At 30.4% G+C, this 14,877-nt stretch overlaps 1 protein-coding gene across 1 annotated transcript; it reads left to right on the top strand.

Moving 5' to 3' along the window:
• The first annotated feature begins 565 nt into the window (after positions 1-565).
• On the top strand, positions 566-2,634 carry LOC105803385 (small nuclear ribonucleoprotein SmD1a). The gene is made up of 4 exons (XM_012635535.2): positions 566-692; positions 817-893; positions 1,902-2,093; positions 2,196-2,634. Exons 1-4 carry the CDS (start codon positions 679-681, stop codon positions 2,255-2,257), a joined length of 345 nt encoding a protein of 114 aa, XP_012490989.1. The 5' UTR covers positions 566-678; the 3' UTR covers positions 2,258-2,634.
• The last annotated feature ends 12,243 nt before the right edge of the window (positions 2,635-14,877 follow it).

The following is a 14,877-nucleotide window of genomic DNA, read 5'->3' as shown; positions in this document are numbered from 1 at the left end:
TTTAGAATTATTCATTGGTACGACATGCCCTTTTTCCCATCCACTCCTTTTAAGATCAATTTTAATCTTACAAACTCTATCGATGGTATGCATGAATTCTTTTCTTCGTACAAATATGTAAAAGATAATATAAATGTTAAAATAACTACACAAATTTATTATTATTTCATTAAAACACACAATCGACTTGTAAAACTAGTTATATCAATATATAATTTACTAGATTATTTTTGTAATTGAATGATCAATTCAACTAATACTAATTATTAAAAAAATCTAAATCTAATAAAATTTAAATTTAAAATCTAAAAATTCTGTTCACTTTGAATATTTTTATAATATATTTCAACTTCGTTTTAGGAAAATAAAAGTTCCTCATATTTACTCATTCTTTATGTTATTATTGAAGAGTGTAGTGATTTAAATAAAATAAAAATTAAAGCATGATTGGGGTAAATATGGGCCAAGATATTTAGGCCCAAATTTACATGCAACAATGAATGAGCCTTTCCCATTTTTTTTTCTAATAATTAAATAGTAAAATGTACTTTAAAAAAAAAAAGGGGGGGGGGGGGCGAGGAAAGGGTTTTGCATTTGAAATTTGAATCGCCATCAAACTCAGTTCTGGAGCTTAGTTCTGGAGCTTTACTCTCATTTCACTGCTCAAAATTTTCAAACATGAAGCTCGTGAGGTAATCATCCTTCCTTGTTTTTCATTCCTTTTTTGTTTAACATTTTATTTTATTCTTTAATTTTCAACTAAGAAGCAACATTCATTAAAAAAAATTAATGTAAATAATTACTTAAAAAAAAAAGGTTTTTAATGAAGTTAAATAACGAGACTGTCTCCATCGAGCTCAAGAACGGAACTGTCGTCCATGGCACCATCACAGGTTCGTATCTCTCTTTATTTAGTATACATTTTCAATTCAAGCTTATGGTTTTCATTATTCTCCTTTGGGCTTTTCAATGAGCCCTAGGTTTTGATTTTTATACGTAATGGTTTAATGAGAATCAATCTAATTTATATATAGGCTGTTCTCGATTGATGCTCTTATTTGCTTTTGCCATTACTTTTTTTTTTATCCCTTTTTTGCATTCTATTCATTTATTTGCCGAAAGAGGCAAAATATTGCGTATTTTGGTTAAGAGAAATTATCTCATCCACATTGTTAGTAGGCTTAGCATGGTGACATAAATGACTTACTCATATTATTTAAAATAAATAAATTTCATGGTCTTTAAATTCCGCTCGTGGAGTAGGAAAATACCTTCACTACTAGTGTTTTAAGAATGAACTAATACGAACTTATGGACCATTAATTGTGATTGGCTCTTCAAATTGTGAGGAAAAAGAACTGTGGGCTTTTCCCATTTTCAGTTCATCTCCACATAAACTAATTGTGTTATTTTGCACTCTGCTGTTCCTTTTTATTGAATATATGTCGTTGATTGTCAATTTTTAAAACTTTATATAAATCGGCATGATTCTTTGTTTTATTTTTTCTTTCTTTATTGCCACTTCACTAGGCTTGTAGTTGGAAAACTATATGAAAATACTAGCATGCAGAAGCTTCATTTGCTTGATTCGATCTAATATTCAACATCAAGGATGAGCACATTTTGATAGTGGACTCATAGAATGTTACATATGCCAATTTTTTTTCTCAGAAAATTGTGTAACAGCTAACAAGTACCATGTTTTGTGTTTTGATTCTTCATGTTAAAATGATGGAAGCTTTAGCTGGGCGACTGAAATTTTTAACATGACCTAGAGATAGTGTTCAGACTTTTGTTATGTAGCTGTTTTAGTGTCCATCCTCCGTTCTCTAATAATGTTTTCCAGCTATTCTCTCTGTTAAATGCACTGTGTGAAAAGTGGCTTTGCTGGAATCTTGTAGGGGTTGATGTTAGCATGAATACACATTTGAAGATGGTGAAACTAACGCTCAAGGGAAAAAACCCCGTTACTCTTGACCATCTGAGTGTCCGGGGTAACAACATTCGTTATTATATTCTCCCTGACAGCTTGAATCTGGAAACTTTGCTTGTGGAGGAGACACCAAGAGTTAAACCTAAGAAGCCAGCTGCAGGTATTTATACATTTCACTCTTCTATTATTTTGATCTCAACACTCGTTACTTTTGTGTGCATCATTTACTCATTTCTACTAATTTTGCCCATCATCTATTCAGGACGGCCTTTGGGACGTGGTCGGGGTAGGGGGCGTGGACGTGGTCGTGGCAGAGGTCGCTAATTGGCTTTCTGCAATTTGCCTGCATTGGGTACCTTAGTATTTTAGTGTGCTCGAGCAGAATTTAAGGGAGCGAAGTTTGAAGTATACAGTAAGAATCTGTCTATTTATATCTGCCCCTAGTTGCCTGCTCTAGTTTAATTGTTATATATAGTTGAGCCTGAGATTGTATGCAAGTGAATAAAAACGGCTGTCCTCTTTCTGTATGGTCTAAATTAGTAAGCATTTGAAGGTGCGGTTAAAGGGAAGATGATGTGCATGTGGGGATGACTTGGACTAATGGTTCATCAAGCCAAGGCTAGCTATGTTTTTGCAACAAACAAACCTCTCAAATTTGAGTGAGTGTTTATATATATAGTGATCTACTAGTATTGTACAAAGCTGCAAATTCTTTTCTTCTGTTTTGCCGGGGGGTGTCAGTTATGTTACAAAAAAAAGAGAAAAAAACAGATGACTTCTTTTGTCTCAAAAAAATGGTTTTTACAGTGATAAACGTATGTGAAGAATGTAAAGAGTGTTAAAGAAAATAGAAAGAAGAAATTGACATGGATTATGATCTCTTCCCCCCATTGTGTTCCATCCTTCAAACACTGCAAATGGTATTTAAAAGAGAAAAAAAAAAAAACAGTGAACAAGTTAGGGCTTTTAGCAAAAGGCTATTCTCGGATTATATTACCCTTGAAGAATTATAATAGAATCAAATCAAAGTGAAAATGGTTAAAGGCCCAAAATATAAGGTTTGGTAACAATTTCGGCATTTACAAGTTGGTTTCAATATTTCATTATTGTTGCAAGTTAGGTGTTTGGCTTTAGAGGTAATTTTTATTTTGATTCTGTTGAGAAAATAAAAGCATTAAGGGTGGTTAATTGAGTCCTAGTTTGATTAGTATTGGTATTGTTGTTGGTGTAGGAGGACGTGAGTTCGAATGTGTTGAAGTGTATTATCTTATTATTGAAGGGTTGGGGAGGGGTTATAGGTAGTTTTAAACGTTGTATAAAAAAGAGCAGATATGATAAGAACCTATAATGAGATTAATGTTAAAAAAATCGAATTGCATATGTAATATGTTGGCCCAAAAATATAGTCGATAAATGCAATTACTAATAAAATTAACAAGACAAATAATCATTCTATACAACTTTATTTAATTATTCTAGCATTCATATTTGGTGGGCTCTATCATCTCTAACATTTAACATATAGTCATTGTCATTTTGAGTTATCTTTGATTAAATAAAGAATCAATACTATATAATATGTAATTTAGTTAAATTGGTATAAAAATATATAATTTAATTAAATATTTAGTAGGTGAAAATATATGAGAAATTAGTAAAAGTTTTAAATTATTTCAATGATATTAGTAAAATAATATATAATTCCTAAAGTGATAGATATTATGAGATTAAGCACGATTGAATCCATGTTCACCATAATGTTGTAGCAACAACGATGTCAAACTTAATCAATAATACATATCCTAAAATTAAAATAATATTATTATAGTATCAAAATCGTTCCTTTAACTTATACAACATACATGTGTGTTTGGAAAGTCATAGTGTAGTTACATTTGATTCTTACTTTTCCCTAAGAATTAAAAAGTGTAATATCACATGTGTATATTTTTATAAGTAATTACATTTAAACTCAATTGTTAAATGATTTTTCAAATGATACTATGGGCCTAGAACTACCCATAACCTCTTCTCACCCTTAAATAGGGTGATAAATGTGTTTTCGCGTACTCGAACCTATGACCTCCTACTCTGACAACAATATTAATACCATCCAAACTAAGACTCAGTCGACTTGGTTTCTTATATATTATTTTGCAATTTTGAGTGTATTAGGTTTTTAAAAGGTCAAATACTAGTATTAAATCTTGTACTTTGCATAAGTTGTGAATTTAGTACTTGTACTTTGATTTGATCGTTTTCAGTCTATCTACTTTTAGAGTTTTAAAATTTTAGTCTTGATTGAATAGTAGCTATTAAATTCATAAGTTATGTTATTTTAAAATTTGATGTGTTAAACATATTATTACATGTATAATGCCATGTCGGTTTACTATTACACATATTACTAATAAAGACTAGTTAATGGATTTACCAACTGTTATTTACATTAAGATTAAAATTTAGAAAATAAAAAATGTAGCAATTAAGACGCATAAATAGGGTCGATAGCGAATTTAACCAAGCATTTAATTGCTATCGTTTGGTTAAGACTAAAATTTAAAAATTTTAAAAATACAATGACTTAAATTGACCAACTCAAAAAGTAAAAGAATTAAAATTGATCAAATTAAAGTATAAGTATTAAATTCACCAATTACGCCAAGTACAGGGTCTAATGGTAAAATTTAACTTTGTTTCATTACATACTCGATTTGGTGAACTTAAAGTGGGTTTCATATGTATAAATGAAACTTTGATTTTGATTAAATTGTAAACATTTAGAGAAATTAATACATTTATTTTTATATTGGTTTAATATAATAGCTCTTGTATGCAATATATCAACGTAAAAGCAGTGCTAATTTGATAATGTTATTAGTGGTTTTAAAATTGATCCTAATCAAATTTTCACATATAAAACTACATAAAATCAAAGTTGGTATTTACTCGTTCATTAAATTTGTTTTATAAAAGTTAAAAGTTAAAGCCTTGACTTTGATTAAAAATAATGCTAAAAATAAGAGTTAAAATTGATGAATTAAGGTATTTTTATTAATAAATTTTAAATATAAAATTTGAGATGATTTTCCTAATTTTCTTTTCATGTATCCGAAGTGGCTTGGGGATCAAAAGCATAATTCTTCTTGGGTTCTTCAAAATGATTATTTCCTAGGGACCATTTTCTTCTTTCTTTGATATATCCTATATGTTCATTTAAATCATTTCACTCGTGCGGTGCCAAAAATAAAAAGATGATAAGCTTTTCCTGGCTGCAATGACAGGGGATGAAGTCACCATCATAAATAATATTACGATAATAATTACTACAATTAAATGGTCACCTTTGCCTTCGACCCCCCAAACGAAAGGCAAAATAGATAGATGAAGCATCACTTTCATATATAATTAGACAACATGCACTTGCAGTGTTCAACAGTGTTCCCATACCTTTCCTTTTCCCTTTATAATTATGGTTAGGGATAATTGTTTGAAGCATGCATGGATGCCAAAACACGACACACTGATTAACACATAACGTAATATAAGTAAATTAATTAAATTTTGATAATCTGAATTCATCCTTTGGTATTTCCATCTTAAGCTCTCTTCGTAGATACAAGGCTTTTCTATGTCGGATCCTAGTCACTAGTTTTTAGTTTAATTGGTCCAATCAAGTAGTTCGATTCTGTTCAAATAACTTTGCTTTAATGTAAAAATACCTTTAAACTATAGTGTTTTTGTTATTTTAAGTTTTTTACTTTTAAATGTTATTCTATAACTATTTATTTAAAATTTTCATTTTAAATTTAGTTACATTAGATTTGACGTGTCATTTAACAATTAAACGAATAGTTTTGGTGCAATTAACTCTTTGAATAAATTGAGAAGAAATCGATAATTGAAGTACCGAATTTGACGAAAACATTTAAGTACCTAAGTGGGAAAAGCAATATAATTTAAGGGTTAATTTTATAGTTAAGCCTAGGTATAATTACTCTTTTAACTAGCAAATGTGATAAAATTTAAGCTTTATGACAAGTTTTCTTTTTCGGTACAACTATGATTTAAACTTTGACTATTCTTGAAAAAAGTGAACACTTAATCAATAGATCAAAATTATATGTATATGTGGAGTATGCCTCGCATTTCAGTCAAATTTTGTCACAAACAGAGAGCGGTGTCGCGGCGATGAAATGACAAAAACAAGGGAGAAGTAGAAACGACGTGGAAACGACATGACAGGGACATCGCGATGTGGCAACGTGTCATGCAATTTTCTTGGTTTTCTTCTCCTAGTTAAACTCTAAGTATTTGTTTCAACTGAACTCTAATTATTGTAGATTATTCTAATGACCTACGAATTTAGCCTATAAATAGACACTTTTCTATCCTAGAAATATTTAACCCATTATACATTTAGGTATTAGTTTTTGCAAGCTTTCAAAGAATTTGTATTTAGTTTTGAGGGTTCTTATTTCGGGTTTTGGGATTTAGTTTTATCTCTATCTTTGTACTATTTGTTTTTGCTGTTATAGTGAAATTATCTTTGCCCTGGTTTTTATCCTCTTCGGAGGAGTTTTTCCACGTAAAATATGTGTTTGACCTCTTCAATTAGATTATTATTTTACTTATTTGTTGCTTAATTGGGTTTATCACCTACAAACTGGTATAAGAGCTAGTTCAATTTTTGCATACAACCCGTTCAGAGATGACAACAACAAGGTTCAACATTGAGAAGTTCGATGACATCACAAATTTCAATCTGTCACAAGTTCGGATGACAACAATACTGGTCTAAAACAATTTGAAAAAGGTTGTTACAAAGAAAAAGCCCGCAAATATGAAACCGTTAGAATGCGAAGAGCTTGATGAGAAGACTCTGTTTGCAATTCAGTTGTGTCTCATAAGTAATGTATTACAGGATGTGTTGATGGAGAAAACATCATACACCTTGTGGAAAATGTTAGAAACCGTTTAGGCGACAAGGTCTCTAGCTAATTGATTGGTGTTGAAACAACGGTTGCACATGTTTCGCATGAACAAATGTGAGCACCTTAAAGGTCACATCAGTCAATTTATTACTCTTTTGAATGATTTAAAGAATTCAGAGGTTTATATTGACGATTGAGATCAGACTATACTATTATTGTGCTCTTTACCCCATTCATACAAATCTTTCAAGGAGACCCTAATTTATGGTAGAGATAATCTCTCGTTCGAGGATGTGAAAGGTCATCTCTTGAGTAAAGACAAACTTGACAATGAGTTTGGTTCAGATAGCAAGTCAGATAAATAAGCCTCATTTTTGGTAGCATCAAGGAAGCGAGACAAGAGATGTTGCTATTGTAAGAATTTAGGTTATGTCAAGGCAGATTATTACAAACTACGAAATAAAAGGGCTTTTGAGAGCAATGAGGAAGGTTTAGCTGGTGCTAATTTGGCCAATGAAAAGTGTGATGATTTCTTGTTGGTGTCAACAAGTGAAAGCTCCAAGTTTACGTCCGAGTGGATCTTGGATTCAGGGTGTTCTTTCCATATGTGTCCCAACAGGGATTTGTTCTCCACATATAGTTTAGTTGAAGGTGGAGTTGTGCGTATAGTGAATGGTTCACCCAGTAAGATAATCGATATTGGTACTGTTCAGATTAGGATGCATGACGGGACAATCAAGACATTGTTAGACGTCAGGTTTGTACCTGATTTAAAGAAAAATCTCATCTCATTGGGAAATCTGGACTCGAAGGGTTGTAAAATTAACATCGAGTCAAGCGGCATTAAAGTATCTCGTGGGGCACTCGTTTTGATGAAAGGTAAAAGGGTTGGCATTCTTTTTATTTTGGAAGGATCAACGGTGACCGGTGTAACAGGATGTCCTTTGTCTATTAAGGAGTCGAAGTCGACTCATTTGAAGCAAATGCAATTTGGTCGTAGGAGGGAAAAATGTATGATAGTTTCGTATAAGAGAGGTTTTCTTTTGAATGCAAGTTTTGAAAAGATAGGGCATTGTGTTCGTGAAAATCAGACTCGAGTCAGTTTTGATTTGGCAGTGCACAAGTTGAAGACTAGAAGTCTTCCAGTTTCAAAGTTCAAACACAACTTCGACTTAATTAATATTCTGCATAGTTTGAGATAGGCCTGTGGCAGGCTTTGGAAAAGATGGCATTATGGAAATACGAGTTTAGGTGGGGATTTGTAGAGTATGCCTCGCATTTCGACCAAATTTAGACACAAACAGAGAGCGATGACGAAAACAGGGGAGAAGCAAAAACATTGTTGCGACGACATGACATGGGACGTCGTGGTGTGGCGACGTATCATGCAATTTTCTTAATTTTCTTCTCCTAGTTAACTTTGAGTATTTGTTTTAGTCGAACTCTGATTAGTGTAGATTATTTTAATATTATTTGACCTACGAATTTAGAGTATAGATATGCACTTTTCTACCCTAGAAAGATTTAACCCATTACACATTTAGGTATTAGTTTTTACAAGCTTTCAGAGATTTTTGTGTTTATATTTTGATGGTTCTTATTTCAGATTTCGGGGTTTAGTTTTATCTCCATCTTTGAGCTCTTCGTTTTTGCCGTTATAGTGAAATTATTTTTGCCTGCGATTTTTTATCCTCTTCGAAAAGGTTTTTCCACGTAAAATATTTGTGTTCAATCTCTTCAATTTCTTCGTTATTTTACTTTTTTGTTACTTAGTTGAGTTTATCTCTTACAATATATATGGGTTATTCTATATTAATAGAGTTTTTACCCGCTATATGCCTATGTAGTAAAATATTTTTGTTCATTGATATATGCATCTATAGTGTAAAAATTACAAATATTAAGTATTATAGTTATCAACATTTGATAATAATTTATCAAATGCCAATTCACATAAACTAATTAGTATCAATGATTTCAATCAAAATGAATCATTATATCGATTGAATGAGTAGCTCAACTCAAAATATTCTACTAATCAAATATCAAATATAACTCAAAACTCACAATATTCAATTGATTAAATAAGTATCTCAACTATAACTAGCCAATCCACACATAGTTTTCGGATGGCAGCATTAGAATCTGGGTGTTCGAGGTTCTAAATTTTGGTAAACTCGATGTGATCAATATTGTTTTTCGGTATAATTATAAGTGTTTTCATCTATTTTACGGTTTGAGACTAATACCATTTGAGGTAATTGTGACATTTAGATAAAATTCTCTCAATAATAATAATTTCGAAATTCCAGCTTATTCGTGAGATTGGTATTAATTTCAATATCAAATGTAATAATTATAATTTTTACTAAAATGAATTTTTTCTTTGTTATACTGTCAAATATTTACAACATAAAGGTGATTAATGCATCACAGCTCCACGGTCAACAAACTTGATTACAACAAAAGGAGAGAGGAAAAAGTAACATTATTCATTTATGCTTAAAACTTAAAATCAAATGTTTGTTTCATTTTATGAGATTCCAAAACTACAATTTATCTATATTTTAACTCTTATGCTCTGTTATTTGTTTAGGTAAATTTGAAATTTAGATTTTATTTTTATTTTAAGAATTTAATTGATTGTTTTGGTGCGACATTTTGAAATTAAAAATATTCACTTCAGAATTACGCAACAATAAAATAATATTAAAAATGTTGATGTGAATTTTCTTAAAATATTTGGTCGATTCTAAATTTTTATTGGAATAATATTCTTAAGAAAAATTAAGATATACATTTTAATTAGAAGAGTTAACTATTTAGGTTAAGTAATGATATTATAAAAGTAAAAAGCTAAACTATGTAAAAAGTTAAAAGTTATATATTAGATCTCAAAGTTTGGTACGGTAAAAAGTTTAAAACTGGAATTTGATGATTGCTATATATATTTAAAAAAAGCACAAAAGAAAAAGAAAAATGGTGCTATTTAAATTATCAACAAACATAATAAAATACATTACATTATAAAGAAAGTTGATTCAAACTCTAAAATAAGATTACCGAAAATAACCTACATTGAATATATGAGGTTTTTTATTATAAAAGTAATATTTAAAAATAATTAATTATAAAAATGAGGTGTTTAGTACAATAACTTTAGGTGTCACTTGATATATTAGCGGTACCTGTAAAAATTTTTAAAAATCTAACAGGAAAATAAAAAATTGAAATATTGAATTTTTTTTACACCGCCTGATACATTAGCGGAATCGGTGAATTATAAAAAAATTGATGACAAAAAAAGGTGAAAAAGTGAAAGAAATTAATTTGTGGTTTCAACGCACAATAGCTTTTTCTTTGCATTTAATGTGTTAATGGCTTTTCTATGTATTTAATGCCTTAAATGTATTTTTCAAGCATTTTTTATTTAATTAATGATATTGGTGTTATCAATTAAAAATACTTTTTTACTTTTTCAGTTTTTTTTCTTATTAAAAATTATTTTAAAAAGGAATATATGGATAAATATGGGTGTAATTTTGATTTGTTTGTTCTCCTTTTGCGTTGGTGTAATTGAATCACATTGCTCGAGATATTAGGAGGAGATGTCAGTTGGACCAAACTCTTGCTTTCATCTTTAATGCCTTTGACTCCATTCTCTTTTTCTCGAGCTATGGATTTGACAAGTATTGATTACTCTTTAAAACTATTCCTAGCCTAAACCACCTTTACAACTACAAAACAAAATCCCATATTTTCCTATTATTATTGTATTCAAAGCTACGATTGTAGAGAATCAATAAAAGCTGATGGCCAAATCCCAATTTTCTTCTTGTAATCTTGTGAGATGGGGTATGTATATATATATATGCACTTTGTTGTCAATTAGGCTGTATTACCAATCAAAGTAAGGTTTTTAATGGTCAAAGGGGGTTCAGCACAAAACCTTCATCTTTGACGTACACAAAATCTGGTTTCATGTCTTCAACAATGCAAACTGTCGTATTTGTATAAAAATAAAATTAATAAAACAAAGTAGCGGAGCCCTCCCCGCATACATGCAGGGGATACTTTCTTGGCCTCGTATTAGTATCTGTGGGGGACACTGTACATGCATTGCATGCAAACAGATTTCTGTAATTTTCAGTGGCCTCACCTGCTGCTCAACTCATCAATTCACACGCTCTGCCTCTGCTGCTCCACTATTACTTTATATTGTTTTCCTTTACATCACAAAGTGTCAATTTTGAGAACCTATCCCATGGCTTGGAATATTCTAACTTCAAATGTAATATATATATATATATATATATGAATATTTGGTAGGTGCAGTAAGAAGTACATTGTTTTTCTCAAACGAAAATGCGCCATATTAGTGATAAGAGTGAATATAAATATAAATATATTTTTTATTATTTTATTATTTTTAAAGGATTAAAAGAATTTTTTATTTTAGGAGGTAAAGTAAATTTTACCTAAGGTTTGCAATTTCATTATTTATGAGTAGACTTAACTGATAATTTTCTATTTTGGGGATATGTTTTTGCTTTCTCCTTAAATTAGTTAAAAATAATTTTAAATGAGTAAACCCCCCACAAATCAAAATCTAGAAAAATGATTTTTTTTTAAATTTCACTATGTTTCTGTTTATTTTATCTTTGATTTTAGATATAATTTTAAAAAATTTAAATGATTATTATTTATTTATTTTAAAATATTAAAATATTAAAATAATTGTGAATCAGATTATTAAACTTTGCGAAGGGATGAGCTGATAATTAATTGGGTAAAGTGGTTGTGTTTTACATGGCAATCTGCAGAACTTAGGGGTGAGGTTGAAGCAAGTAGATCTTTTTCCGACAAATGTCTTGCATGAAAACTACAGGTACCTACACACAAATTTTTGTTGATTTCATTCAGCTTTAAAACTGTTTATAAAAGTAAATTATTTAATTATGTTTAAATTAGTTTTGGTGATTACGTGTATATTTTTTCAATGTGGTTCATCACCTATGTATTTCATGTTGTAACAATTGACACCGTTTGTAGGAACTAGCATAAATCTATATGTTGACAATGAGATTTCAAACATATTACAACAAGTTAAATTTATGATGAGTACATAATCTATTATCTCATCATTATTTTCTTTAATTAATTTAATTAAGAGACAAATAATAAAATATATATTTTATCACTAATTAAATTGATTAATTAAGTGATAATATTAAATGATTATCTTATCTGTAATTAATTAAATTAATAAGAGATAGTTCTTGTAGAACACTCAAATGAATAAGTTAAATTTTATAAGAACTCTCTTTTATTCAAGTAATTGATACCATAAAGAGGGTCACCTTCAAACCATTCTACGTACATTCACAAGTTTAGAAGTCTAGAAGTTTTTTTTTCAAGAAATCTGCCGTGAAGAAACTACAAAATTTGAAGAAATTCTGGTGAATTACTTGTGAAAAAAAGCCGCCTTTTGGTCTAGCTTACTCAAGGAGAGGAAGTCAAAAAGCCTTTTATGAAGAAATCCGCCTTTCAATCCAATTCAACTAAAGAAAGGAGGTCAAATCCCATTTCAAGAACAAGTCCCCACACCTGACCTAGTCATCAGATTCACAAGTGTGATGTCACATTATGTTGCCGAAGCAACTCAGGCTAACTTACTTCTTTTGTCATATCATTTAGAGTAAAATTATAATTCTTATAAAAACAATCATCCATTTCAATCACAATCTTACTTTCCTAGAGTATAATAATTTAATCCATCGAGTTACAGGGTGATACTAAGTCAATTTAGGAGTTGGGACTTGAATCTTAATTCAATTATCAAGTTTCAATATTGTGTCTCGAGACAGGGGACATCTTTTTAGGTATTTTTGCTTCAAAATTAAACCGTCTCAAGACATTAGAAATTGTGTCTCAAGGCAAGGTCTCTTAGGTCTCAAAAGTGGGTCTCAAGACCAACCTCTCTCGTTTTCTTATTTTAGCTTCGATGTTTGAATGTCTTGAGACCTGGAGGAAGGCAAAACTAATTTAGCTTCAAAGTTTACTTGTATCGAGGCTTAAATAGGATTGTCTCGAGACTAGCTCACCAACTCTCAAGACACTAAGCATGTAGGCCAAAATACAAGGTAAATTTCGTTCTTATGGTCATGAGATGTGAAAATTAAACGTCGATAATGACAATAAATCGCAAAGAAAAAGAGAAAATAGAACACACAGAATTTTACATGAAAATCCTTTTGGGGAAAAACCACGGGAAAAAGGAGAATAGAATTCACTATGTCGAATTTGAATGATACAAAAGGAAAGACGATTACATCTATTTATAGGTTTAAAAACCTTATTCTAATCAAAGTCAAATAAAAGTAATGTTGTAAGATTAAAACACCTTATTCTAATCAACACCAAATAGAGGAAGTAAACTTCTATACGAATTTTACTTTTGCAACTTTATCTGCATCTGCAAGTGAAATGGGGGCCTCACTTCTCTTTGTGACCCCAATCCAGTATTTTTCTTATTGGGGATCTACGATAGGCTACTGCCTCCAGGTCTTCTCCCTTGTAGATCCCCTATCTTGCCACTTGTATTTTATTTTAATAGGAATTTGGATCACATAACTTTTAACCTGGGACATGTTCATGCAGTTTCAAGGCTTAATGGTAAAATAGTTGTAAATGCACATTTTCAAGTGACCAAACCATGCCAAAACTTTACGTCAAAATAAGACCATCAATTTAACACATACAAACACGACCAAACATCATCATATTATAAACATCAATGCATTATTATTTAACAAACTAATTCACATAATCAAACTTATATAAACGAGCATAATTATCTACTAATTAAAGATTAAAATTTATCTTATAAAACAATATATGCCAAGTCTCAAATATACCAAAAAGACCATTTAAGCAACATGCGCAAAACAACCTCGGTACATGTCATTTTAATACCAACACATATATACATATAAAAGAGGTATTAAGGTGTGTTTCGAGTTGAGTTGGATGCTTAACCACTTAAAATCTACATCTACTCACGTTCAATACCTGCACATAGAAACAAATATAACCGCGCGTTGAGTACTGAGTACTTAGTGGTGCTAATATAATTCAAATACATTGTGTTAAGAATAAACTAAAGTATGTATATATAACAATTATCCATTACATTAATATATACTACTTTAACTCATCAAATCATTTTCCAACTTTCTTATCCATTTCACATTTCAATATCAATTTCAATGCTTATTCATTTTAGCCCCTATTATCTGATGATAGACATTAGGTCAAGTACTCGGATCTATATATAACGAAAAAGTCCATGACCATCTGTAAATTAGGGTTGTCTTACTCTGCCATCTTGGGTTGCCCAACTACGATGACTTTTAGGATTTTTTATTCTACCATCTCAAGTTACCTGACAATGATGGTTTTAGTAATTGTCTGTACTATTTACTTTGTAATCCTAGATTGCCCGACAACGATAGCTAGTAAATCACTATATTGATGACCTTATGACATGTTAACTATATCTGAACTACATTTAGCATCGTTTCACGAGGCATTATCATTACAATTACTATTGTAATACAGTTCACCATAAAACCAATGTCTTAACATTTATATACATATCAAACACAATTTCACACATTTTCCAATTATTTCAACTATCACCATATCGAATCCATCATTCAAAGTTTGTAGGGAAAATATACAATTACCTCGATATATATTCATGTTTGATTCCAACAACCAAATTAATCTATGAAAGCAAATTGAAATTGAATTATAAAAGCACAAACCAGAAGTGACTATTCGTTAATGACTTTAACTTTTCCCTTATCTTGAGACCGATCCTACGTCGTCTTTAGCTATAAAAATTAAACCCAAATACAAAAATACTTTAATCACATAATTCAATAATATATAGATATTATTGCATTTTATTCACTTTAGTTCCTATATGCATTAATATCTGAATTA

This window comes from Gossypium raimondii, chromosome 11 (genome assembly GCF_025698545.1).
Source record: "Gossypium raimondii isolate GPD5lz chromosome 11, ASM2569854v1, whole genome shotgun sequence".
In the NCBI taxonomy this organism is placed as follows: Eukaryota; Viridiplantae; Streptophyta; class Magnoliopsida; order Malvales; family Malvaceae; genus Gossypium; species Gossypium raimondii.
This window is presented reverse-complemented; position numbering and strand designations above follow the sequence as displayed.